Consider the following 27,984-nt stretch of genomic DNA (forward strand, 5'->3'; position numbering starts at 1 on the left):
TGTCAATTCTCTGGCACAAGTGCTTTCTCTTCTGGTGCTCTGCTGTTTGGAGTTCCTTTGGCTTCCTTTGCCTGCCTACCAGTGTCAGTGAACAAGCTTCTCCAGCTTTCCTGAGCTTATCAATTTATCTTTCTCACTCCTACCTACACATCTCAGCAACTGGCTCTCACAGAACTCCCTAATCACCTTTGTGGTCTCTGAGAGTGGCAGAGGGTTTCTTTGTGTGCACATTAATCAGCTGGTATAAATAAAATCAATAAAAAACAAGGCTACAGCAATGCAAAACCTATCATTCCTTTATTGGACAAGTGAAGTTTTAATGCTCATGCTTGAGGGTATGCTTGTAAACATGCTAAAAATGCTTGGAATATGGAAACTTGCTGGCTCACACCACTGTTTCCTATGAAGCATTGCAACCTTAAACTGGCACGTGGAGTCATCATGGACCTTTGAGCCACCACCACCAACTGCTAAGTTCACCATTAAAGTCATCAACTAAGAAACTGAACCCTAAATTTCTGGCTTGTTCAAGAGTGAAAATCCTACCTCAGATCTTCCTGAAACAGATCAACAGTCTTTCTTGTTGGATTACAGCTGCACAAGTGCTGTGCAGTCTTGGAACACGGTTATTTTATACTTTACAGGGAATAGGATTTGCAAGTTGGAGGAAATAAGGTCACCTAAGTCACTAGCTTTATTTGTCTATTCTAAGCCAAGAATGTATTACTAAAGGCAGATGGATGTTGTACAGGCACCCATAGTGGAAACCCAATCCACCTGAAAAGCAGACTCCTGAAGAATGCAGTATCCATATTTACTGAGAGTGAGTGGCCTGACCTATTCCTGGCTTTGCCCAGAGTAGAGCTCTTGGTTAGTCTTGTCATTAGAGATTTTTAAGACAATATAAAAGAGACTCTCAGTAAAGATGGGTTAGATTTCTGGTTTTATTGATGGATCTACTCTCATTTTTATCAGATATTAATATCTTCCTGTTGTAAATACTCGGAATTCCCCTGTGTGGGCAGACCTTTGTTGCAGTGGAGTTACGCTGAGGGCCGTAACAGGTAACACCAGATGCAGCCCAGCAGAGACCTCCCAATGCCGTTTTCTGCACACCTCCAGCTACTAAACTCTGAGAAGCTGGTAGGGATCACTGGATTCATTCCAAGTAGAAGTCAGGAAAGTCTAGTGTATGTTGAGAAGTGTATAATATATTTCCACCTCATTTGGAGCGACTGCGCTGGGAAGCCATTTATACAGAGTTGCTGTGTGAAAGGAAGTTGTACATGTTTAGAAGGGTTATATGTATATATAAGAAAGGTAACTGTGCATATGCCATAGATTTGTGTATCATAAGCATGTTTGTCATAAGCAAATTTAATTGGGGGGTACAACTGTCAGTGCAGCTTGGAAGAATCCTCTGAATTCACTGTTGTAAGCATGTGGGCTGGCAATTTACGTATTAGCTCCAGAGGGGAATTATATCTTCAGCAGACAGCTAATGAGTCTTGGTGCTTTTTTGTGAGCCTAACTGACCTTCTCCTGTAATCACTAATCCTCATCCCACCCTGTCTGTCCCCAAGCTTTCCAAATGGAGTACACTCAATCTTTTTAAACATTTTGAAATGGGCAGTCATAATCTGTCATCCTGCAGACAATAAATTTCCACTGACGATCCCTGCATGAAAGAGAGACAAGAGAGAGGTATTAGTGAGCCAGAACTGCAGAAGATGCTCTACAAGTAAGACTAACTTTATACCAGGTATTGTGGCAACAAAAACATCTATCTGCTATTAACTGACTTTCATTTGAGTGCTTTGTTTTTATGGGCTGAAAGGACATTAAATATGTGTGATAATTACAGTTCCTTCACACTCCTTTAAAAAGTAAGAAAATCAGCTCTCTGAAGAAGTAGGTCTCTGAATATCCTTCAGAAGACAGTGAATCTTGATGGTGATCAGTCCTGAACTGGCTTTTAATCAGTGACCAAGAGGAAAAAGATGATTCTGTCAAAAGTTACTGTCATGCCATATATTGTTCAGTAATGTGTAAAAAGTACATGAGTGATTTTCAAGCTATGTCCAAGAGGGGAGTTATCCACATGGCAAATTTCACATTTTTCATTTTTGTTTGGTTTGGTTTTTTTTTCTTTAATGTCTTTCACTACTAGGTCTTTCAGTTAGTGTCCTTTATTAAAGATCTAAAGGAATCAATAGTGAGAGAAATGAAATTCACTTCTCATCCTGGATAAGTCATATGTGAGGAAAAGTAGCATTTATGAATATAAGGAGAGTTTATGCTCTTCCCACTTTGTGAGTGGTATTCTCTCTCAAGAGAGTGATAGGAAACCTAACAATTGTTAGTAGGAAGCCTGACTGGAGCAGTGGGATTCAACACTGGAGGCCAGTGATTTAGTGTCCAATAGATGCAACAGGCTACAAATTTAATTTCCACCTTAGCTTATTGTGCATTAAATTTTCCTTTGACAAACAGATGTGAGTTCAGCGGACCAAATACTGTCCTGTGGTGGAGGGAGAGTTGAATTTAGGCTGCTTGATACTGGCTAACTTGAATTTAGATGCAAAGTACAGTCCTTGCAGATGGCAGTTGTTATTTATACTGGTAGTAATAGGTAGTCCTCCAAGAGGCTTCTAAAAGCTTGGATTCTGCTAATAGTGGTGTCCTAAAGCTGAGGCTTGGGATGGGTAATGCTGCTGGGGTGATTTAATGGAAGCTTGCATTTAAACACCAAACTGGTGCTAAACTGCTGCCCCTCGGGAATGTGCTGAGGCCCCTGAGCCCAGATTTTGGTATTAACTGTGCTTACGTGGTGTCATTGACTGTGTGACTCTGTCCTGGAATAAGATTAATTTGACTCTTAAGCCCTGTAGGTACACATTTTATACCTACCCTGTAGGTATAAAATGTCTCATTGCAGCTTTCGTTAACTGAGGTTTTGTAATTGGAAATTTACTGTGCTACTAAACCACCAGTTTATCTTGAGTGTCATTTGGAACTGGGTCTGTCTCATGCTCATCAGCAAGTCTGATGTAACAGTTACACAGTGTTTGGCTTTGGTTTTCTTTAGATCTTTCCTAGATGCTTTTAAATTGTAATTTCCTCATAAAACTGTTACCAAAGGTTAATGAAATGCAAGACTCATTTTTAGCTTTATTTTAAGAATCCCTTTGGTCTATGTGCATGCTCCTCAAAGACAGTTATTACTCTTTTGGTCACTAAGTTACCAAGAGAGAAAAAAATAAAGAGAACTTGTGTGTGGAAAACAGGATTATATTGGTCAAAGTTAAGGTCTGCTAAACTAGCACCCATTGTCAGAGAGACTTTTAGCTCAATATCTTAGGTCAAGTAATTTTTCTAAAATAAGACATTGTGAAATTAAAAGTGAAGCTCTTTAAAATAAATGTGTTTTAGTCACCTGAATTAATAACATGCTTTAAAATACTGGAACAGAATTATTTCTGAAGCTGTCAGTTGGACTTGCAGACACTAGCATGTATGTACACTGTTGATGCATTTAATGGCGTTACCTCTTTTTCCCCTGTTATTTGTGTTTGAACTCAAGCATATATGCCCAGCCTTTCAGGATGCAGGCAATTTCTTTGTGCTATTGCTGCTGTGTGCTTAATTTAGTAGTTATCAGCCTGTTTCAATTTGTAGATCACTTACAAATTTACCAGTGGGGATACAGATCCCATCAGGAATTGCCTTATGAGGCATACTCTAGAATATATCTGAACTTGCCTTTGCAGATCCTTAACACCAGTTTGTAGGTGTCGTCCCCTCCCAGTTCCTAAATTCATGCATTTTCCTTGGCTTCAAGAATCAATATTGAACTGTTACTTTTGCTTTCCAGCTGTCATGTGCTGTCAGATTTGAATTTTTGATGTACAGAGAAGTTTCTTTTATCTCCAAATATTGTTGAATAATCTGTTTCCAATTCAGTTTAAAAATTCTGTGAATTCCTATTCATATTGAGTTTGACAAAATCCTCTTTCTTCGGTCATATGAAACTTATTAGGGACCTTAAATACCCCATAATTTAGCTCAGCTGAGCTTGGTGGGTGTCCAGCTTGTCTGGGCATTTCAAACCTGCTTTACTGTCGGGGTATCTGCCTGTTGATTTATTTTTCAGTGATGACGTCTGAGCAGTTAAGAAATAACTGGTTATCCAGATCACCCAAATAAGTGGAGCAGAGAACAGTTTTGTAAAAGAAATGAGCTTATGACAGTCTGCATGTGCTATTTTCATACTACATAGCAAAGGACAAGCTGTGGCACCTACCAAGAAGGCCTGGTAATTCCCACCTCCCTGTCCAAGACACTTGCTGCAGGTTAGGTTGTGAAAGTTCCAGTGGTGCTCTCTGGACTCAGGAGACAGATCCAACCAGATCACAGCCACATAACAATGCCCCACCAGAAAGCCACCACTTGGCATGCTTCAGAGCTCAGGCTGAAGGTATTTTGTTGTTTGGTTTGTGGGTTTAATTTTGGAAGCTATTTTGCAAATGGTTTGCAATGTGCCTGTGTATGTGGGCAGTTTCAGTTGTTTACAACCTGCTTCACATACCCCCTGTCCTTCTCTGAAATTTGACTGTATCAGTCTGTCTAACAAAGATACTGCCCTTCCCTGCAAATGTTCCCTTATTTATGTCCTTGGGTCATCCTGTCTGCATCAGTGTTATCACCACACCACACTCCCGAATGGGCTCCCAGAGATACTTCGGGCCTCTTCTAATTCTTTGCAGCTGCTTTTGTCTTGCTTTATAGACAGTTGTTTTCTCCTTTTGACCTATTTAAAATAAGACTGGAAAATGTAAATATTAAGCACTTCTGAAGTCTGTTCTCCACAAAGGAGCAGTTAAAACCTTTGATGATGAACAACTCTTTCATTCATTCCTGATACACAGGCATGGAAACTCACAGAGAGTGATTATAGAAGTAATCTGTATTGGTGGGGATAACATCATTCTAAACTTTCTGTGTCCTTTGCCACAAGCACCACATGCTGTCTTAAATGTCTTTGTCTCAACAGTGACCTCAGTGATGCAATGTCTTAGGGAGTAGGAAGGGAAGATATGATTTCTGCAAGTTTATTGAAAAAGTCTAAAAATACCTACCAGTTTGAAGTGATTGGGAAAGCTTAAACTGAAATACCTTCAGAGGCTTTTGTTTGCCTCTCATTAGCTCGAGAACGTTGTCCATCATGAACTAAATAGTATGGACACAAGTTTAATATGCTTGAAAATGAAGAGCAATTAAAAAACCTTCACATAGACAAGTGGCACATGTGCATGCCCCTGAGACTCAGAAGACCTTTTTCTGCTCCTATTCTGCCTCATGAGCTGCAAAGAACCATTAAGGATGACAAATTTTGCTGACTCTTGTGATTCATACTGCTCAGGAGGAGTGTTACAGCCTAAATCTGAACTGATGAAGCGAGAATTTTTTTTCACTTCATTCACTTGGCAACACAAATTAGTTCTAGTCATTCTGGAAGCTGAGGGCCAGAAAGTTCTTTGGTGCAGAAAACTTTTCTAGTTTGCAATTCATAAAATGTTTTCTCTGCAGTTTCAGCCTGCTACTATTGCAGGTTTATGTCTGCCACCAGAGCAGTGGTAGGACAAAGGTGTGCTGAGAGTTTTTCCTCTTTGAGGCACTGTGGTCCCTTGAGGACTCCCAGTGCATATTCCCTTGATGCTGCCTCTGCTCCTGCCCAGTCCCCCCATTGCCACCCTGTTCTGAAGGCTGCCTTCAGCAGAGAGAGAAATCTGCTCAGAGGCATAGGCTACCTCAGCTGCTTTGTTTTTCAGGCTTGTCCTTGTGATTCCAGACTTTACCCTGGTCCACATCCGATGGAGTCTGGATTCCAGCTGCAGGGGAACCCACTGTCTGCATTATTTCCCTGAGTCTCTGCCACAACCACAAGGAATAAGGATTAAGGATAGCACTGGGGAATATTTAAGAGGAAAAGCCCAGAACAGGGCTGTCCCTTATGACCTTGTAAATTCTTTATCTAAAGTGATAAATAGATACCTTTGGGTCAAGTATCTGTGAAAATTATTCTTCCACTTGTAGGAAGAATTTGCAGACACGGCTTCCATTTGGTAATAAACAGGATAATGTATTTTAGCAGGAAATTGCAGTTATGGACCTGCAGCAGTCTTACAATGTGTTGTCATTTCTGGCAAAATCTCCTTATTTTAGGGTAGCATTTTGGTTGAGGGATCCCTATAGTGAACTTCGGCAAGCTGAGAGCATTACAGTGACAAAAGTATTTTGGCTGCTTTGAGTGTTATTAGAGAGAACTTGAAATAGGGGTGTCTTTAAACTCTTTCTTCTCTCTTCTCTCCTCCTCCTCATGTAGCCAGTCTTGGCAGAGCACTGCAGCACACCTTGCCTTGCTGTCTGTGCTGTGCTTGATAATAAATGCACTAATATACTGGACTGAGATGCCTGATAAAAGACATCAGCAAAGAAATAGCTCATGATTGATGTATTAGAGGTCAGCTTGAAAGAATCAATCTCCCACAATCAGGTTTCAAGGACTGCTTACACTCTTCTTAAACCTGCTGTTAGGATCTCTGTAGCCCTAGGCAGGCAACAGTCTGGGGTTTATGTTAAATCCAAATTTTAAAACTTTGCAGTTGTGCATAGTAAAAAGGGAGAAACTTTTTTTTAACTAAGCAGAAAACTTGTGAATCCATTTGCACAACTATGACTTCACTAGCCATAGGGACTCTCCCAAGAGGACTAGCAAATGCCGAGAAATAACCAGGACTGATCAAGAAAATGTAGTTAACTCATTTACTGGAAAGGGATCAAGGTGCACTGCATTTCCTGAGTTCCTGGTGTGGCTTGAACCTCTTAGAATTGTGTTGAAATGGATTGGGCAGTTTACAACATTCACATTGCAGTTTGTACGGTCTTAACTTTGCATGCTGGCAGATTCCCTGCTTCTCTGCAAAGAAAAGTGGACTGAAACAGGTCCCCGACAGCAGAGGGTATTTTTAGTGAGCTCAATGAAATATGCTTCAACTGGAGGTAGGTGAGAAACTGTACTGAAGATCTGCTACATTTCGTGAAGGTCAGATTCAGCCCAACCTACCACTGCTGTATTTTTCACTGCTCAGATGGACCTGGTAAATGATCCCCATTAGCATGAAGATGCTCTGCTCCTGATATACCACCCTGGGCAATGAATCATATGTACAGTGAACTTTGGTCCTCAGAAGTACAGTGTGATGCTGAGTACCACAGCAGATGGTGTGTAGCCATGAACTGTTGGGGGGAATTAGAAAAGACAGACCTTTTTTTTTTTTTCAATTTCTACTGAAACAGATGAAAAGCAAACCTGTGCACAGCAGAGAACGTTGTGGTTGCCCCACGGATATAATAGTCATAAGTGTACATCATCATGTCCATATCTTCTCCATAGTGTCCTGGATATTCTGTTGTTAACCTTTGAATTAAGGAAAAAGAAGATAATATAATTCACCACCTTATAGAAGAGTCCAGTTGAATGAATACAACTCAATTAGTAGATTTTTCCTGCTTCTTTGGAAGTTCTTGTTTCTTAACAGCACCATAAGATAGAGTCTCATGAGGCTGCCTTTCTCCTCTATGCAACTAATTCAGGTAGCTATTTGAATAAAATTCAGCAAATTTAGAAAAGTTAAGAGCAAACTGGAGTATTGGAATATATGTATATACATCTGCAGACCTGGGGTAAAAGTAATCTGAACAAGAACATAAAGCTTGTCTACTACTTATGTCTTTATTGCAGGGATTTGCTCCAGTCTCTTGTGAGTCTCTTTGGTTTGCAGCTGTAGACTGCAGTAAATGTTGCCAAGTCAAATGACTCTAAGCATTTATCCATTTATGAATTTTATTAAGTGACTGTAACAATTAGTCCATTACTCTTTGTTGTTTCCTCTTTCTGCCTAATTTATAATGTAAAATTATGGGCCTGGATGATATTTGTAGAGTGTATTTTATCTGAGAAGTTCAAAGTGCTTCTTCAATTATTAATCAAATTATGATTGCTGCTTCCCTGGGAAATAGCCAGGGAATTATCTGTAATTCATTTTACAGTTAATGAGCAGATTCAGGAAGGGGCTGGAAGCTTGACCAGTACTTTCTGTCAACATTATATGAAGTCTGAATGGAAACCTGGCACTCCTTGTATTACACCATTTTACATGGGAGTTGCTAGTGGAGTTGTGTCAGCCACTCTCTGAAATGGCAAAGGGAAGAATCAGGTTCCCTGTAAGGGAGATGTTGTTTCTGTGGAAATAAACAGCCCAGCTTCTGTTGAGACTAACAGGGTTAAGGGACCTTTACAGAAATCCTGACAATCTTTTCCTGACTTAATCCAGCCCACCAGCAGTACTTGAATGATGCTTGAAGGTGATCCAAGAGCATATTCCAGCCAGCACTTGTGCATCTTTACATTTTGTTCAATTAATGGAATTTAAGCACAGCCTTAAATATTTTACTCACTAGGAATATAGCTATTGGGATGGGTTGGAGTTTTTATAATGAGGTGTTTTGGGTGTATTTGGAGGCCAAACCTGTAAGTGTTGGAGAACTCAGAAGCTGAAAGTTTACCTGAAAACTGAGGTACTCTGGACTATTAGGTTGCTATCCAGGTCATACTCAGCTTTTGAAAGAGCATCATTCAGTTGGAACATCGTTCCTAACAAATCATTATTCCTTGACAAATGAAAAATGGGTCTGCATGTGACATTCAAGCATGGCCTTATAAGAGCCTCAAGTCTAATCAGTCAACTTCTTTGAATATATCTTGTTCCATCTGAATATATCATTCTTCCTGTCCTTTGGCCATGACATTCATCACACAGATTCTGAGTTATAGTACAAGGACACCCATCCCAGAGTGTGTTTGGGAAGCAGAAGATCAGGCCTGGTCACAGTGTCTGTTGTCAGAGTTCTGACCAAGGACACATGGATTTACAAAGCCCTCGCAGTGCTCTGCCACTGGTAAGAAATAACAGCAGTTATTTCACAGGTCATGCAGACAGCTGCTGCAGACTAGGAAAAGGAGAAGAAACCATGTACACTGCTCCCTCAGCCAGAGGAGAGTCCCCATATTTAGTTTACTAATTTGGACCTTGAATGTCTGATAGTGCATCTTCAGAAAATCCAGGGTCATGGAAGGTTTTAAAAATGTGGTATGGACCAGGATTTAATTTTGCATTCTCCCATCAACTCCAGGCTTTGATGCTTTGTTTAACTACTATTATGAGAAGACACTAAGACGTGTGTTTTTTATATGTTCTACCAAATGTGTTTCATAACATCTGTTTGGCACTCTGCAAGGAAAATGTTCTGTAATCTTGACCAGCAGTATGTGCAGGGCAGAGGAGACTGTGCACAACACAAGGTTAAAATGCTGCTTTTTGCTCTGCTCAGAAACAGAACTGAGAGTCAGCTGTTGGAACTTCTTTCATGGGCCTCTCAGCTGAAAAGTAGATCTGATGATAAGCTTCTGAATTGCTGTGGTCTCACAGACCTTTTGCAGAAGCATACAGTGTTACTCTGAAGTGCAGTGGGAGTTTTCGTTCAGCTTCTCTCTTCTTTCTGACTGCTGCCATTTCCTCCTCCCTTTCTACTAACTTCTCCACATTACCATGCAGCCTCTTAAGGCTCCTCTGCTAAGAAACGTTCAAAAAGCAAATATATGCAATTGCAGAAAATAAATTATTTGGGGACTTGAGCTGCTCTGAAGTGTGTCTTGTTGTATAGACAGATGCCTACCGACTCCTTCTGTTTGGGAGAGAAAAATTAAAAATAGTGCTATGACAGCAGTGTTCATGTTCACATGAGTCTGTGTGATCTGTCTAATTCATTTCTCTTTGATGATTGCTGCACTCATTTCTGAAACTGTTCCCCTAAGACCCTGAATTTCAAGGTTGTCTGGCTTGCACTGTGTCCTTTGGAAGGAAATGTCCATGTAGCAGGACTCTGTGGTGCGTCTCATTCCTTTTCTATTATCTCCGTTTTTTGAATCGTGAGGGTAATTCACACAAAATGTGTCTGCACTTAGAGATCCTCTAGTGTTTAATGCATAGGGGTAGTCAGTATGTGGTTTTCTCATCATTAAGGGGAGAAAGATCATTTAAGATAGCCACTGAGGGTCTTCCCAAAGTGGTCTGCCTGGTCCAGGACAGCAGTTCCCTCAGGATTTGTTGTAGTGTGGTCTGTACCCTTATTATCAAGTACTTCACTGAAAATGTAAAATGCTTCACTCACTAATGCATACAAAGTGCCTATCAGCTTGTGAGCCACCTACCACAGCCTACAGACACATCATTTATTTACAAACATGGTAGCATTTGTAAGCCACCTGTGGCAATGTATGGTTTGTACCTGAGAGGAGTCACGAAACGAGTGCGAGACAGTTTTTGCCCGGGTTAGTGAGGGTTTGCCTGTCCATGGGTTTCTCATTTGGGAAAAGCCATCCACAGTAACCTTCACAGTGCCCTGTAAGCGCTTCTGACCCTGAACTCATAGCAAGGAGAGTTGGGCTAGGTGAGCAGCGAGAAGTTTGGGAATTGCCAAGTGCTCAAAGCTGCTGCTGCTGTTTGGGGTGTTGTAAGACCTGTATGACCAAGCCGGGGTGCCTGTGGTGCCTGAAGGGGGTACGTAACAGGGGCCCTAGCAAAGAGGCTTGCAAGGCAGCTGTGAGAAGACCTGTGTTATACCGATTGTGGGCTCTAGGCACTGAGTAATTTGTTGCCAAACAAAGGCCAAGGGGCAGGGGCCAGCAGGGTGCTTTTAGTGGAATTGTTTTTAAACCCAGATACACACACGGGTTGTTTGGGGAAGGACTTGTACAGGAGCAAAGAGTAATGTGAGACCTTTAAAAACTGGTAGCCTTTTCAGTCTGTATGATTTGCAAGAAAATACAGAAAAGAGAAACTCTGGTTCAGCTTTTGAAATCTACTGCTGGATAGTATTGGGTGTATGATGTTTGGGCACAAGAGGCTTGGAGCACCGGTGGCATTGTCAAGAGAGGAGAAAGAAGGTAATTCTATGTTAAAGACTAGGAAAGAAAATCTTGTGCTAGGGGGTGTAAGTAGTTTGGCCTGCGTGTGAGATGGCAGGAAAAGGTGACAGAAAAAGGTGTTTTCATAATGGCATTTTTAGCTCGATTAGAGTTGATGTAGAATGGTTTATCTTTTCAGTGGTTTGCATTGCTTCAACCATCCACACGTTCTTCTAATGTATTTCACTATAATCCTATAAATCTTGCTTAGGGTAGGATAGATATTGAAAAAAAGGCATTAAATCTTTACCAGGGTTACTGCTGTTTTTATTTTAATCTGAAAATAACTGTGATGTTTATTTTCCATGGTGAAGAATTGCTATGGTAGAGATTTATAGAAAACACAGAGTTACTCATTTAGCACTGAGAAGAATGCTTTGTACTAATCTACAGTGATCTGTGACATTCTTAACAATTGACTTCAGAAATAGTTATTGTGAGTCTATTATTTACCAATAAGAAGATCAAGTCGCACCAATGGCCTTAATATGTATAGCCTGCTAATTAAAGAAATAAATGGGAACTATGGGTAGGCCTTGCTTTCAGATACCAAGCAGACAAAAGAAATGAGTCTTTTAAAATATCAGAGAGAGTCAGCAGTAGAACTCACAGTTTCTGGCTCCAGTTGTTGAATATACTTATTCCCTGATAGTGAGTACAGGATTTTGGAATATCTTACACTGTTCACTTCTTGTGCAACTACAGTGCTAGCAAGGCGAATGGCTCTTCTTTAACCTTCATTTTCCTCTTTGCTGCTGAACTCTTCCTCTAACAATGCCACAGCCAAAAGAAAGAGCTGTTCCATTTCAAGAGGAAAACATAAGATTTGACATTAACTTTCTGACCTTTGAGGACAAGGAGTGTCCCCGGAATGGCCTTACTTTCAGATGTTGTTTACAAATGCTTCGAGAGTATGTCTTTCCTAAAGGAGAAATTCTTTTCAAGAGCCACAAGCCTTCAAGTTACATTCAGTGAACATGGACATCATATGCCTCTTTAATCAATTTCGACTCTTCCTCCAGCTGGAAGACAAAGGTCATCTGCTTTTGAAAATGCAAACTATGCTGAAAAGCCAAAGAAAGTCTTAGTAAGCTGTCTACAGAAATTCCGGCAAGTGCTCTGAGTATAGATCCCAGATTGCTGGGCTGCTAGGGGACTAGAGGTGTCCTGGAGCTCCCTGGAGATGAGAAGTTCTCTTGTATGGCCATGTCATGTGTTTTGGGATTGAGCTCAGGCTCCAGGCTCTGAGCTCACAGATCCACAGAGACACGTCACTGCTCCTACATTCCCACCGTGTCGCACTGAAAGCCACAAGCCCTCCCGGTGCTGAGGAGCCACGGGGCTGGCACAGCGGGAGCACAGCTCTTCGAGGCCTGCATGAGCTTGTCCAATGCAGGTACAAGCAGCAGCAGAGAGCTCAGGGCAGCTTGTGCCTGTTCCTCAAGAAAGATATGTCCAAAGTAACTTGGCCAGATTTCCAATGTCAGAGCAAATGTGTTTCTCCTAAAATATCTCTGGAAGATAGTCCAGCAGATTGAACTGTAAGGTTGTATTTGATGGGTAATATTAAAAAAAGAATAAATCAACTCCCCCCCCTCCAAACAGTTAAATACCTTTTAAAAAATGGAAAAAGAGGGGAGAGGAATTGGGTTGTGCAGAACTGTATGTTTCCAGGACATCTATTCTGAGTTCACCTCTCGGATTTGTATCTCTGCTACTGGTTATCTCTGAGAAACCTGCATTGGATCAGATCATTTTCAATATGTCTTATGTGGCAGGTTGAGTCAAGAAAACAAAGAAGTACTTTAAGCCCCATAATTCTTGGAAAATGTAATTGTTGCCTGGATAGTGTCACCATGACAGAGAGCAGTCACAGCTCCAGACAGACCTTCTGGCATTTGAACTGCTCGTTGTTTGGAGAAGGGAAACATGCATAAACAATCTGTGCAGACTTGGGGCTGCTCTGTGACATGTGTTTGCTTTTGAGAGTATGGAGTCAAGCTTCCATTTCCTGGCAAAGATAAAAATCTGAGCTCTAATGGGACCACTTAGTGACACTGTCTCTGCATCTGTGATAGATTTCCTTCGTTTACGGTGCAAATCAGCACACAGTTTATTTTACTGTGGTAGCATTCCCTAGCCAGGTAAAGTAAAAAGAGCTTTTCTGCCTCCTCTGAGGAATGTTAATTATTTTCAGTATGTTAAAAATGTGCAGAATCCATGACAAGTCTTGGCATGATGAAGAAGAAAACTAAGTACTTGTAAAAAAAATTTACAAAGCAAGTGCAAAACTATAAGACTGGAAAAGATTAGTAGATTTATTTTCAAAATAAGTTTATTGCAGAGGTAAACTAGGAATTAATGGTGTGAAGATGAGCTGTGAAACAGAACTACTGGGTTCAAAGAGTAAGGATATAAATGCTGCCAAATAAAGTCCTTCTGTATGTGTTTGAGTTCAATCATTTTATCAAACAAAATGAAAGCAAAGTTTTGGTTTCAGTCAACATGATGGTGTTATAAATTAGTATTCCAACAAATACTAGCAGTTCTCAAAAACACAGGAAAGTTTTAGGTGTAAAAACCAGGGCAAATTCTAACAAATCAGTTGCATGGCTCATACACATAAGAAAAGCCTATCTTTATTCATTGTAGGGTCATCTCACTTCAGGAGGAATGTAGTCCTGAAGCAGTAGAGCCAAGAGAAACCATCCATAAGGATCAGCTGTCGTACTGCTTTTATATTTGCCAGAGAGCCCTCTATGGAGACAGCTGGAAGAGGAAAGAATCAAATACTCAAGGAGAGAGCTAATTTGAAACAAAGAGTTTTGTCACGCCTCAATACTGTCAGTTTTCTTAAAAATGCATTTCTGCCCATATCTGGTTTCATACTTAAGGATACATTGCACATTAAAATTCAAGGCTGCTGAGAAATTCTGCAGTGTGGATTTTCTTTGAATATGAATTTTCCTGTGTAATGCATGATCCACAAGGTACCACCATCATTGCATACTTTCTTGGTATTACTTTTCCACATAGTCATATACTAATAGAAGCCTTTGCATGAAAATAAGATTCTTCAACCAAAAAATAGGAGTCAGCAGCATGTTGATTGCCATTTCTCCACGGTTACTTTATTGACAACTAGTTTCTGGAACAGAACAAATACTATTATAGTTTGGGGCAGAAACTGCAATAAATAATGATACTCCATACACACACATTTTTGTTGTGTCTTATATGCATATACAGTGGGAGGTCTTACCCATGGTAGCCCAGTACTACTTTGCAATTTGTTTGGAAAACATTTTTTCTGTCAAATGCATCTTAACCAGAGTGCAAGATACAGACCAGAAGTGTGATGCGTGAACAAGGTCTTGTGACAATAACTTGGAAATGTCAATGGAAGTTAGGTTGTGAGATCTCCTGAGCTTAGGGGATGGGAAGTTTGTTTTCTATACACTGAAGTTTAACAATTCAGACAAGTCACATCTGTGACTTCACAAGTAAAAGTTAGTCCAAAGCATGGGGTTTCACACTACTCCAGTGAAGTTCATGTTGGTTATAGGTTAGCACAGTACTTGCCCAGAGTACTCGTACACTGTCTAGGCAGGGTAAAGGGAGGAAACCAGAAAACAAACCATTCCCAGCAGATGATAGAAAAGAGACCACTGTTCTAGAGGGGAGACTTTATCTACATGGTGTGGGTCCTTCAGTAAAAAGTCCTCCTATGTGGGACCCCAGGATAACTGTGGCGGAAAGGGACTTCAAAAAGTCTCTGCTACAGCCCTCTGCTCCAAGCAAGGTCAACCACAAGGTCAGACCAGGCTTCTCAGCCTTTATTCTCTTTAGTCTTGAAAGCATCCAAGGAGCCCCAATGAACAATCTGTCCTCATAGAAGAAGCAGTTTTCTTTACATCCCACTGAGCAGCAGTCCTGCCCTCAAGCATGTCAGCTGCACCCCCCAGTTTGGTGTCATATGCAAACTTGGCCAGCACGCCCCCTCAAGGTCATTGATAGAGATATTAAGCAGAAGCACCCAGGCAGAATATCACCTTTTAACCATTGCCCTCTGAGCCTGTTAAACCACCATATTTTAACTCATCTAGTTGTCTGTCCATCCAGACCATAACATCCTAATTTGGATAACTGCATGTGGAAAGAGCTTACCTTGCTAACTCCAAAGGCAGAATGGTTTTATAATGAACCCAGAATCACAAACTATGCACCAGAAGCTTTTCACAAGCCAGGTGACACGGCTTCCCACCAGTTTTACAGCTCTCCCCTCTGAGAAGAATGTGAGTACACAGGATTTCTACCCTGCTTAGAGGGAAAAATGCTTCACCTTTCTTTGAAATGCTGCTTTTTCTGCATGGAACTGCAGGTGAACTACGTAAAGTTTTCTTTCCCAAGCATAAAAGTGGAGTGTTGTCACTGTTGGAAATAGAAGGGCAGTATAGGAGTGCCTGTGCAGCTGAGATGAAAACTAAAGACTTCAGTAACCCCCAAACATTTACATTAGGATTTGCCTTACTCTGAAAGTCAATTTGCAAAGCAGAGACAAAGCTGTTCCCAGTTGTCAAGACAACATCTGAGGGAAGAAGAACTGTCAACAATAACAAAAAAAGTCAGAGATTTTTGTTCTCTCTCTGAAAATGTATGCAATATTAGAGGAGTACAAGAGATTGGAAGAACTGCTTAGAAGTCTGAGTGAGTTTCCCTTAGAGGGAAGAGCCTGGGCAGGTATGTTTATTTACAGGTAGAGAACATCCGTGGGCAATGTCTAGAAAGGAGGCAGAGGAATGTTCTGAAGAATGTTCAAAGGCTTTGTTACAGAGTTCCTGTAATTTAAAGACTTTAAAATTAATAATAATAAAAACATTTCTTTTCCTCCTGCCTGCAAGGAGACTGAAGGATGAAAAGCAAGGCAGTGCTGTTGTATTTGGCCAGTAGCCAGCCAGCCAAGTAAGACCAACAGGCACATAAACAGTTTGTATGCATCTCAATGGAAAGCTTACTTCAAAGCTGAGTTCTGGAAAAAAAAATTCAAGCACAGATTTACTTTTTCTCCCCCTACTTTCTTTTTTTTTTTTTTTAACTGTGGGTGGGTTATTCTTTGTATCCCTGAGAAGAGCTGAATTTAACTTGAGTGTAACCCTGGAGCAAAAAATTATGAGTTCTCTTAGACAGAATGGACAGGAGCAATATGAGCTTCCTCTATACAGTCTGCTCCTGTCTTCGGTTTTAATTTAGAGAAACCACACCTGTGGTGTGTTTTAGAGAAATCAGGAAGCTTGGGATGCATAGCTCATTTTTCCACAGTCTCTGAGAAGTTGCCCACACCAGTTGTGATACTTGTTAGGATGTGACCACTTTCCTTTTGGGTTTATGATCAGTAGCTCATTTTGACTTTGATCTTTAAAGAGTCTTGAGAGAGGAAGTATAGTTGTATGGACTACTAATATTATTTCTGAGGTAACTGGTATAAGTTCACTCCTGTAAGTCATTGTGGCACAAACGTGTAGCACAGAGATGCTCCTGCTCCTGTAAATGTGCTGGATTTATAGTGGGAAAATGTCATTCCACTTAGGAGACTTCTGTCATGGTTTCCAGCACAGCTAGGCTGATTCTGAACCCCAGGCCTTGCTGCTCAGTGTAACTGCACCCTTACTCTCTTCCTTTAGCCACGGATCCTTAAGAACTCAGTAGCAGACTGGAAATAATATCTTTAGCTCCCTAAAGCACAGCTAACTCTTCTTCAGACAAGGTTTCTGACAGGTCAAGCAGCCAAAGACATTCATAGGGACTGTTGGGGGAAAGAGGCTCCCAGGTTTGGTGTCTGCTTGAACTCACCAGCAGGAATATGGGCACCTCCGGCTATAGCGGCAGCAGTAAAATTGCCATTCACGATCCAGCACCGATGGAAAGTACTGACTCTGGAAACCAGCCACCAGCCCATTGTTTGAGCAGGTTTGATACCTAATAAAGAGGGGAAAGAAGAGAACACACAAGGAAACCGTGGTATTAGATTACTTGATAGTTTCAAGGGTTTCTCAAAACAGCATTTTAGCATTTTTGATACAGAGTGGAAGTTAAGGGTTTGACTTTGTGCTGAGAAGCACTGTTTGTGCTTGCTGTGTATTGAGTAACTATTTTCTGTAAGAAAGCAGCAGTATTTAACTAATGTCTTAACATTCATGTTATGTTTAAAACTATTTAATCTGGCTAAAGTATTTAATCATTCTAGTATGCTAACCAGGAAAGAAGATTGTTCTGTTGTTGGTGTTCTCAACTGTTTACAAATCATGAGAGTGACTTCAAAATAGTCCATTAATACTTTTGTCTATGACTGTTGATATTTGAGGATTTGGGCTTTATTGAACTAACCTTTTCAGCTGCTTCTCTACCAAAAAAACCAAACTACACCAAACCAAAAACAAACAAACAAAAAAACCAAATAAAAAAACAAACCAACCAAACAAAAAAAACAAAGAAAAAACCAAACCAAAAAAATCAAAGCAACCAACCAAACAAACAAAAAACCAAAAGAAAAAAAAAAAGAAGCTTTAGAAGCTATTTAATAGAAGAAGTTAATTAACTTCTTTAATTGTTTTCTTTCACAATTATGTGTCTCCAGGAGAAGGGAATCTTTATTAAAAATATTTAAGCATGCGATAACATCATGATTTGATAGCAATCACACAAGGAAAACTGCGATTCAGATGTTTTGGAATTTTAAGACTCACATAAATTTTATGATGATTTTCAAAAGAAAAATCTGCTGCTTCGAGCTTTCTGTGTACTCAATTCTGCCATATGTGTGAATCACTGCCTTCAGGTGGAATCGACATGGTCTCAAAGCATGCATGCTTCTCTGTCTGCACACCCTACAGCACCTAAAACACTGATACCGAAAGTAATTCAAGTGGTAATCAGTTTGAATAGCTTGCTTCTTGGAGACTAAAGATGAGGAGCTCATGGAAACAGGCAGGTCATTCGTTCAGCTATTGAGTGCTCATCCTCTCAAGCACCTTCCTGGACTCATTGCTTCCCTATTGTGAAAATTACAGGAATGACATTTCTTCCACTGCTTTTCCTTTCCTTTCTTTTCCTTTCATCAAGGAAAACCTGCAGCAAACTTTCTCTCCGATTTCATAAAATCAATTACAATGATATATCCGAAAGACACTTTCAGAAGTAACTGTATGATTAACAAATACCAAAAATTTCCCTTCCTTTCATGCAATGACCTCATGATTTATTTTAACGACCTGAAGTTCCCAGCAGGGAAAACACATCATTTATCAGAGTCTGGCGTTTGGAAAGACATTCGTTTTTGTACAGGGGTGTTAGTGCTTGCAAAGACAGTGCGAGGCTCAAGTGTTTGTATGCAAAAACTGAAAAACTGATCAATTTTGACCACTGCAGTGATGAATTTCCCTGCTTAATTTTCAGCCTCCACTTTTGAATGCAAGGGTCTCTTCTCTATGTCCCTTCCCCTGTGTTCTGTTGTTCAGACGAGTATTTACATTTGTTTGTGTCCCTGCATCTCCCACGCTGATGGGGCCACACGTACTTGTTGTGCTTTGTGAGACTCTTTCAAGGACCTTCAGAGTTAAATGATGAAGAGGACTCTGAGTTGCTATGGTATCACACCAAGTAAGGCAGTCTGGCTTTCACTCAGAGGATTTCAGCAGGACTTTGATAGGAAGTTGCTCTGATTTTTGGCACATAGGCCATAGGAACATATGGCTAAGACTCTGTAAACATACTGGATAGCTGCAGATGATTGGTGTTATCCTGATGGAAGAATGGTTGACACACAGTAATATGGGGATTGGTTGTACCTGTTGCAAGATGAGCAGTAAATTGTGTAAAATAGCAACAAACTTGTGCCTCATCTTCTTCTGTCTCTCACCCTTCCCAGTTACCAGCATTTGCACTGCTCAAGTCCTCCCTGGGAGATTTTCCAGCTCTTTTACATAGGTGTAATACTGGGAGCACTTTATTTCTCCATTTCCTTTGCATTTCCTCTCAGAAGCTCAGCGCTACCCTGCAATTTCCCATCCTCACTGATCAGCGTCTGATATTCCTGCTCATACTTGTCTTTGCAGGAGGTTCTTCCTTCTTTTCTCTTCCTACCTGCTCACATTCAGTCTGGGAAGTCCTGTCCTCTTTCCCACTGTCTTTGTCCTATAACAGTTTTTATTTTCTTGACACATTTTTTTCTACTAATACAGTCCAATTGTGATGGGAAGACTCATTTTGGAAGAGATGTCATCACTCATGGGCACTTCTCTCTATAGTGAATTGAGAAACAAACCTAGCTAGTGTAACATTCATATGTTTACATGCACACATATTTGGGTACCAGATTTTAGGAAAGTGGGGTTTTTTTTTTATTCTGATTCTATCTTCTCATGATAAGTTTGCTTAAAAAAATATAATTGGAGTTACCTTAAAAATTAGTTTCTTAGATGGAAAGTATAGCTGGATATAAGCCATGTCTAACAATTAAATTGCTATTTTGTTTTAACATAATTCAAAGTAAAATTTGAAATACACATTAAAGCTCATATTCATGTCTCTCTCTTTGCTTCTGTCTCATACACAATGTCCTGTAATGTGTTATTCAAGCTCAGTATTTGTTTTATCAAAAGAAAGATAATAGTGATGTTGAAGTACTTTTCTTTAGCTTTGAGATAATGTAAGATTTTTTTCCTTGATCTTTCTAATTTTCCAGTAAAATCCAGATACTCCTTCAAAAAAGAAGAGATGCTCTCAGAACCTGGAGTGCTTATTTGTGAGCTCATATAAAATATTTCCTTCTCTTTCCTTTTCCCAGCAGGCCGCTTTCCTAAAAGTGGAAAGTAATTCTTCAAGGGAAACAACCAACCCCTCCCCACACACCTTTTCAGTCGGTTGCTCTATGCACTAATGTGAAAACAACACTTAATATGTCAGAATTTTTTCCTTCTCTGCTGTGACAGGAAATTCTGAAGCAAGAAGGGTGAATAAAAACTAGTGAATCAGTAACTTTGATTTATAGCCAAATCAAAAAAATGCCTATTTCATGAGACCCACTTTTTAGCACTTTTGTTATAAAGGTGGTTCAGTATTCAGAGTTCTCCTCACTCCTGAAATCCTGACATTGCTAAGAGAGGAAAATGCCTCTTACAAGGTGAATGCAGAAGAACGTGAGAAACTGGTTGGGACTGTGTGGGATTAAACTTGGCATTGGTTAGGTTTTCTTTTTCTAGTTGGCTCAAATTACGATGTGTGAAGAGTTGCCTTTTGGATCTGGTACTGGGAGAAGAGGAGGCGAGCTGGCTGGTAGGGGGGGAGTGAGAAGATTGATGGTGAAGACCGGGTGCTCTTGAATGGGAAGTTGCCCTTCCCTTGGGTACAGTTGTGGGATATGTCTGCCGTGTTCCATAGAAAGCCTTGTTCTGGGGGGAGTTCTGTGTAGTAACAGGGATATGGTATCTGAGAGTTTCCTGGCCTGCTGTGATTCCTGTGAAAAGCCTCTCATCTGCCAAATCTTCTTCTGAACTGGTTAATGAGCGTGGTACAGCTGAGTTCTGTCATAGCAAGCAACTAAAGCATGCATCCATGTTACAGATGCAGTTCAGGTCAGAACTGCTTTTGTTGTTCACTGGTGAGCTTTTATCTGTGAGACCAAACAAAAGCTGGTGTGAAACAAGCCCACCCAAAATGCATATGTGAATTTTGGGTCTGTGCATGACCTATTTCACCCTAGAGATCCTCTTCAATTGTGCCTCATTATCTGCGAACATCGGTAAGAGCCTCAGCAGCCAAGCGTGTACCTCTCTGACTCAACAGCTGCCTGCTGGACTGAATACAAATAGTGCTTACAAGAATAGAATAGTTTTGAGCAATTGAACCAGTTCTTACACCTACATCTTAATTTTGCTCTTTGCTAGACACAGCCCCAGAGTGCTGTGCCCCATCTAATGCTGTTGCTCTGTTGCTGTTGCTCCCTGTGCCTCAGGTACATAAGCACCATGCTATCCTGAGGATGACAACGCAAAGAGGAAGCTTGTTCACTACAAATCTACCCAGGGAAGCCCAAGTCAAGATGCAGGTAGTGGTGCTGTTGGAGCCTGCATTGGATTCCTGCTGCACTGATTGGGACAGTGCTCCCTGAAGCTCTCTGGAGACATGCAGAGGCTGACACAGCTCAGTAGGCACTGGGTCATGCTGCACTGAGGGTGATTTGTTCCTTATGACAGGGAAACCTGAGAGTGTCATTCCATGTCCCTGTGGAGGGAGGGCCTATACTGCTCTCCTGAGTTATCTTTGTGGACTGTCCTCCCTCTGTGTAATTTGGTTAACTGCATGATGAGAGCTAATTTAATGGTAGGTCTGTTACAGGTGAATGGGGAGAAATAAGAGGCTGAGGGCAGGCTCAGGAGACTTGCAACTCTGGCACCCAGACAGAGGGAACAACTTATGCAGGAACCCAGAGTGCCGAGAATATTTCTCTGCCTGTTTTTAAGGGTTCTTACCCCCCCCCGAACAACACTGTTTTAGCCTCAAACCTTGGAAAAAATTACCAACAGTCAGACAACAACTAGAAAATACAGTGGTGTGAATTAGGTGATAGACTACTATGTAAGATTGTCACAGGGTGAAAAATTTAGAGGTTTTGGGCTTCTCTTTGTAGTAAATAGATAAGAGTAAAAAATATCAAAATGGAGGATTGTTGTTGTTGTTGTTCTCTAAACCTTCTTCTACTACTCCATATTCTGCAGTAAAAGTAGTTTGGATTTATTGGATAGAAAATTCCGCAGTTCCTAGCCGTTTTACTGAATAATTGGTAGGAAAGTGAAAATAATGTACGTTTTTAGTAACTATTGGTTAAAATATCTTTAAAAGCTGTATAAATCTTGATAACTAGAGCTCACTCCTGCTTTTCCGTGCTCTATGCTGTACCTGGGTCACACTAGTGGCTCTGTTCCTTTGATAAGACTTAATAAACAACTATCTGGAAGCATTGAAACTCAAGGAAAAGTCTCGGTTTATCTTTGAAACTCCTTGCAAGGACTTACAGCAAATTCTCTCCCATCAGGAGGGACTTGATTTACGGCATGGTTCAGTGTCAAACTTTTATGTGTTTGATTAGGCCACGTCAGTCTCTAAAAGCCAGTTCTATGAGGAGTCTTCCTTATCTGTTGTGGGGTGCTGAGACATGTTGTCATGACTTCCACATGCTAAAGACAGCATCTGTAACATCTTCAGCACTCTTTTTCTTTCATTTAGGGGGTGTTTATGACTTAATTTTTTCTCCCTGACTCAAGGGAAGGCAAGGCCCTTTTCACCCTGTTGATTTCTTCTTGACAGTAGCTGATGAGGCCTCCTTTTCTACAGAAACACTCCTCCTCAGATGCTCCCACTGGACTCAGTCCATTGCAGCTGTGCTAAATGGACTTGTAACACTAGTTCTTTAACATAAACTTAGGGCTCTGGAGAAAATTAACTTGTTTGTGTAGATAGCAAAAATGGGAACATTTTCAAAGGGCAGCTGGATTATTGGGTTTGGGTAACAGAGCCTCAGATTTGAAATTTGGGATTGGTCAGAGATTGGGAACAAAACCAGTTCCTACTGATATACTAAAGTGTGCTGCCAGAGCCTGAACAGGAAGGTCCTTTGCTCAGTAGTCTGTCTTTGCACCTAGTTTGTGGGCAAAGGAGAGAGAGAATGGGAGTGGGGAGGGAGAATCTGGATATCTGTTTTTTCCAAGTCCCATCTAAACACTTTCTCAGAAGTCTAAACAAGGAAAAGAGGCAATAAACATGGAGTAAATAGCTCTTGGCTGGAAATGCTTCAGCGTTGTGCTTTACAGCTAACTGGGAGTATATTCTGGATATGGCATGGTTTCATCTCTATTATGTGGTGTAAACAAAACTTATTTTCCTGGAAGGAAGAGTTGCTTGTCTTCGCTTGCAAGCTTTGGTTCCTTTGTTTATGTGATCCCTGTCCTTTGGTGTGATAGTTTTCAGGCAAGAAAAGTAGTTTTTCTTAAATACTTTGTACAGTAACTGCTCTGTAGAGACAACTATGTAGTATTCAACAAAGAACTGAAGAACAGTCTCACCCTCAGTCACTCAGAACTTAGGTGGTGAAATATTTAAACAAGGTAAATATTTCTCCAGTACAAATGGAGATAAGAATGTAGAATTTGTGCTCCCTGAAATAAGAGAATTCTTTGAGAAGTTGCAACCTACAAATTAGTAGGACTGCGGAATCTCGGTTAGCAGATAGCCTCTGAAGGAGTAAGATGGTGAAACAGATTCAACAAAGCCTTTGTACATGTACTTAACTTTAAACACATTCACAGATTAATGAAGCTGAGAAGGCGTTCCTGGTCATCTGATCCAATCTATTGCCACAATTTCCCCTTTGAGTCTTGTAACAGGTTCACAAGCTTCTCATATCCTTTCAGCAAAACACAAATGCACATAATCTCTTCAGATGTGTATGCACATACATGACTAACTTCAGGGATGCATTTATGCAGTGAAGCACCATAGTCAGATATACTCTGAAACGCCACTAGGTAATTCCAGGTAGTGGTCAGAATGGATTAGTCGTCATGAGTCTGCTTGTGAAAGAGGTGGGGTACCCCAGAGAGCAGTTTTCAGAGAACCTGTTCTCTCCATTGACCCTGGAAGGAGGCAAAGGTCATAAACTAAGCATCACTAGGCATTAGCTGCCTAGTGTGGATCTGTGTCATTGTCCTCTTTCTGTTGAATCATTTTTTTCGTATCTGAAATATTCAAAGTTTTACGGTCTAATTCTCCAAGTCTATATAATACCTAGTGTTAGTGAAGGAAGCAAACTTACCAGGAAGCTCTGCCAGTGGTTCCCTCTTACTCCCAACTCTCCCATCCCAATGGTCCCCCCATCCATTTCTGTCATTTTGCCCCAAATGCTAAAGGCCAAAGAAAATAATGAGTTGGAGACTCTTTCTTCTCTCTTTTATATTCCCTCTTCATTTTCTCTCTTTAGCTTTTCTTTGTTTATTGTCTTTTCTAAAGAAACCTCTCTTGGGTTTGTCTCTATTGTGCAGCTGCACAGTGGTCAGGAGTGGTAATTTGAAAATCACCACTTGAAATGCCATAAGCATAATTTGTCAAAGGTTATTTTTTCGGTGTTTCTGCCAGACTAGAGTTTCTGACTAGAGTTCTGGCTGAGAAACCAGAGGGAATTCAGAGAAGAGCTGTAGGTATGATCAGTGCTTGCTTAGGAGTGCTGGAATATAAAACCTCCAGAGGAGAACTAGAAGAATGGAGACGTGTTCAGCCTGAAAGCAAAAGCATGGGTGAAGGTGTGTGGGTGAGGGAAAGGCATAGCTGCTACCTATAATTAAGTTAAAGAGATTTTACAAAAGGATGCGGCAAGCTCGTTCTCATTTCTCAGTGAAGGTAGGGCAAAGAATAAAAAGCCAAAATTACAGCAGAGTACTATCTTTGACACTGTCTCCCACAGCACTATCCGGGAAAAGCTGGCAGCCTACGGCTTGGACAGGTGCACTCTTCACTGGGTTGATAACTGGCTGGATGGCCAGACCCAGAGTGTGGTGGGGAACGGTGCTGCATCCAGTTGGCACCCAGTCACTAGTAGTGTCCCCCAGGGATCTGTGTTGGGCCTAATCCTACTTAATACTTCAGGGAGTATTATATAGGATTCAGTAGTCCAGGGAGGTGGTGGAGTTCACCATCCCTGGAAGCGTTTAAGGATAGACTGGACGTGGCACTCAGTTGACATGGTGATGTTTGGTCACAGGTAGGGCTCAATGATTTCAAATCTTTTCTAACCTAATTGATTCTGCAAAATTTTAGCAAAAACTTGGCAGACTTGTAGATACTGGTGGTACAAGTGATTGAATATCCCTCATTGTGGTGTGCAAGGTGAGACAAAATGCTGTATGAGACAGAGCTGAAGAAGGAATATTATAGTCCATCCTACAAGGATGGGAAATGAACTCGCAAATCCAACAGAGTGCTGTGTCAGCTGACATGAGAATGATATATTGCTCACCAACAGATTGGTTTGTTGGGAGATCAGCAGGGAAGAGAGCTGGCCAAACAGGAGCTAATGGTATAGATGGTGACTCATATTTGTGGTCCCACTTGATTACTGAGTGAATCTTTTTAGAATTGCTGATGGCTCCAAATAGCAATTAGGTGGGTGTGGAAGAGAGAGAGAAGAGGGGCACCTATGAGAAGTAAGAATGCCAAGTGAGAAGGCAGGATCCTCAAAGGTCCCCCAGGATACATCCATGCCATCACATTAATTTGAGATTGCACTTGCCTACGCTTTCACTCCAGTCTGGGATGAGACTGCTGGGCTTTTGGGCAGCAGTGTTGGCATGGCCAGGGATGTGCTGGCATACAGCAAAGCCCCTCCCCATGAAGCACTGTCGATACAACCAGCTCAGCCCTGGGGGTGGAAAACTGCAGAATCCAACCAGGAACAGCTGGCTAGGATTTATGGAAATGGCCCAAGTAACTAGGAGCACAAGTTCACCTTTGCAAAAGGATATGTGTTCACTAATCAGTTTGATCTCCCCTGCTCCCAAAACAGGAGAAAGGAAGAAAGAAAGAAAGAAAGAAAGAAAGAAAAAGAAAGAAAAAGAAAGAAAAAGAAAGAAAAAGAAAAGAAAGAAAAAGAAAAGAAAGAAAAGAAAGAAAGGAAGAAGAAAGAAGGAAATAAAAAGGAAGGAAGGAAGGTAGGTCCTACTGTGCAGAGTAGGCAGAGAGATGTAAGGATGTTGGACTGGAAATGTGAGCTAGTGAAGAAATACTAAAATAATTCCAAAAGCTAGTAAAGGGGGAGAAACAGAGTTCAGCAATTAAAGAGGGGTTGGAAAAGAAATACATTTGGAGAAAATATAGGGTTTGCTATAGGAAAAAAGTAGGCAACAAAGAGGACAAAGTGAAAAGATTTTTTTAAGAGGTGAAGGAAAAAAGATTCAGATAATACACTGTGGATGTACTCGTGCTAAGCATATGGAGCATGGTGATGAATGGTTACACATCATAAGAAAATGTTCTGTATAGACTTATACAGTATCCTGTTTGTGAGAAGTGAACTTGAGCAATTGCTGCCAGGGATTTTTAGAAAGAGAATAATAAGTTTATTTTGAACAAAAGAAATGTATAATTCAAAATTATTATGCAATAAATAGAAATTGCATCAACTCATAAAAAATGAAGAAGTCATCCAGGATTATCATAATGTCTTATTTCTGCCTGTTTTGCAGCTCTCCCCCTTTTTTCCAATTCTTATTCCAAAATTAAGTATAGGGTCAATCTTTTTTTCCCTTAGCAATTGCATCAGCCATAGGTGTGTATCGTGTGGTAAATGAAAGAGTATGAATGATTCAGAATAAAATTCTGAATCATTTAAAAAGCAGGAACTTCACATTTCATTGCTAACCTATCCCCACATAACAAAATTCAAAAAATCACATTGCAATTTCTGGAACAAAATGATTACAAGTATTTGAAAATTCTCATTCCTGCATGCATTTCATTCTGTCCAAAGAATAATTCAATCCTAGAGTTGTCCAAAACTCTGTTTCCCATTTCATGAAAAAATCCAGAAGATAATTAAATACTGGGTATTCTGCCCAAATATGAAATACTATACTTATTTCCAGAAATTATTGTGGTCACATTATGTGATCACCTTTGCCTCCAAGGCTGAGGGAAATGTAGCATTTAATTAAGCAAACTGATTGTATTAGGGAATTAACATGATATTCTGCTATCAACATACAGATATATATGCCACCACCATTGCTTGTTAGTGTGGATTTTTGGCACCTGTAATAACAGCACAACTAGAAAACAGCATTTGTCTATGCCTAATCTAAAAAGCTTAGCAACAAAAACACAAAGCAAAGAGCCAGTGCAATACAGAGATTATTTTTACTAGTGATAAGAGCATGAGGATGGAGTGAGGAGTTTTGCAGTTTGTTCCCCCGTTTAGACACTGATTCAGTGTGACTTTTCAAGAGGGACTTCATGCTCTCCTCAGCAATGGTTCTTGCCTCATTTTCCTTATCGTTGAAACAATAGCAAGACCGAACCTCTTCACAGCTGAGGTTGTGAGTGACCGAAGGACACGGCATTTGTAAAGCACACTGACACCCTCCAGCAAGAAATTGCTACAGAGAAGACAAATGTGATGCTGGTCACCTCCCATGCATCGTGATTAATGAGTCTTAGGGCAGTGAAGCCTGCTGGTTATCGTGACATTAATATGCATTTGCATTGTTCTGACCACAATATTAGGACCCACATTCCACAGGGGTTATCAGGGATGTGCCCTCCAGGGATGGTTGGGGTTATCCTACCATTCAGTTCCTGCCCTGTTGATCTCTTCCCACCAGCACTCTGTCGGCTCACCGAGGCTCTGGGATGCTGGCATGCAGGCATAGTTCCACAGTCTGTCAGAGCCTTCCTTCTTGCTGAAAACACTTCTGACGGCCACGATCACCTGCCCATGTGGGCACTGAAAGTTGAAACCTTGCCGGTACACATTGACCCATTCATCATTATCTCCATAATTATAGGGACCATAGTAATAGTCACTGTATTGGCCCCATGCCACAGTCACCAGAGGCAGGAACACACAGAGAAGGAAGATGTCCATCCTGAAGATGTTCCTGTCTTAGAAGTGCCCCTCTGGTTTGTTGGGCTGGCCCTTTTATATCGCCTCTAACATTTGGCTTCCAGATGTTGTGCTTTCAGATCCAAGTGCAGTGTGTCATTGCTTAGCAAACCTTCTCAGAGCTACAGAGACGTCCAATTACTTTTAAGGTGGAATTCTGCAAGTACAGTAAGTCTGCAGTCCCTAAGAACAG

The 27,984-nt window shown here is 40.8% G+C and overlaps 1 protein-coding gene and 1 long non-coding RNA gene across 2 annotated transcripts in view; one reads left to right on the forward strand and one right to left on the reverse strand.

The window, feature by feature from the left end:
- On the reverse strand, positions 1 to 27,856 carry DPT (dermatopontin). Its single transcript, XM_069019701.1, has 4 exons — positions 27,475 to 27,856; positions 16,940 to 17,065; positions 7,373 to 7,480; positions 1 to 1,678 (listed from the first exon to the last, which is right to left on the reverse strand). The coding sequence occupies exons 1-4, from the start codon at positions 27,771 to 27,773 to the stop codon at positions 1,612 to 1,614; spliced, it is 600 nt and encodes a 199-aa protein (XP_068875802.1). The 5' UTR covers positions 27,774 to 27,856; the 3' UTR covers positions 1 to 1,611.
- The window catches only part of LOC138112511 (uncharacterized), a 30,287-nt gene continuing 28,088 nt past the window's right edge, over positions 25,786 to 27,984 (forward strand). The window contains exon 1 of the long non-coding RNA XR_011151763.1: positions 25,786 to 25,842. This is a non-coding gene — a long non-coding RNA (uncharacterized lncRNA). The remainder of the gene's footprint in view (positions 25,843 to 27,984) is intronic.

This window comes from Aphelocoma coerulescens, chromosome 1 (genome assembly GCF_041296385.1).
Source record: "Aphelocoma coerulescens isolate FSJ_1873_10779 chromosome 1, UR_Acoe_1.0, whole genome shotgun sequence".
Lineage (NCBI taxonomy): Eukaryota > Metazoa > Chordata > Aves > Passeriformes > Corvidae > Aphelocoma > Aphelocoma coerulescens.

What these genes read in the sequence shown, in the direction of transcription:
- DPT (XM_069019701.1), bottom strand. Translation starts at nt 27,773, where the DNA reads ATGGACATCTTCCTTCTCTGTGTGTTCCTGCCTCTGGTGACTGTGGCA. An exon ending in AACAGGGCAGGAACTGAATG is followed by an intron (nt 17,066 to 27,474) that starts GTAGGATAACCC and finishes CCTCTTTATTAG; the next exon opens with GTATCAAACCTGCTCAAACA. An exon ending in AGGTGCCCATATTCCTGCTG is followed by an intron (nt 7,481 to 16,939) that starts GTGAGTTCAAGC and finishes CTTAATTCAAAG; the next exon opens with GTTAACAACAGAATATCCAG.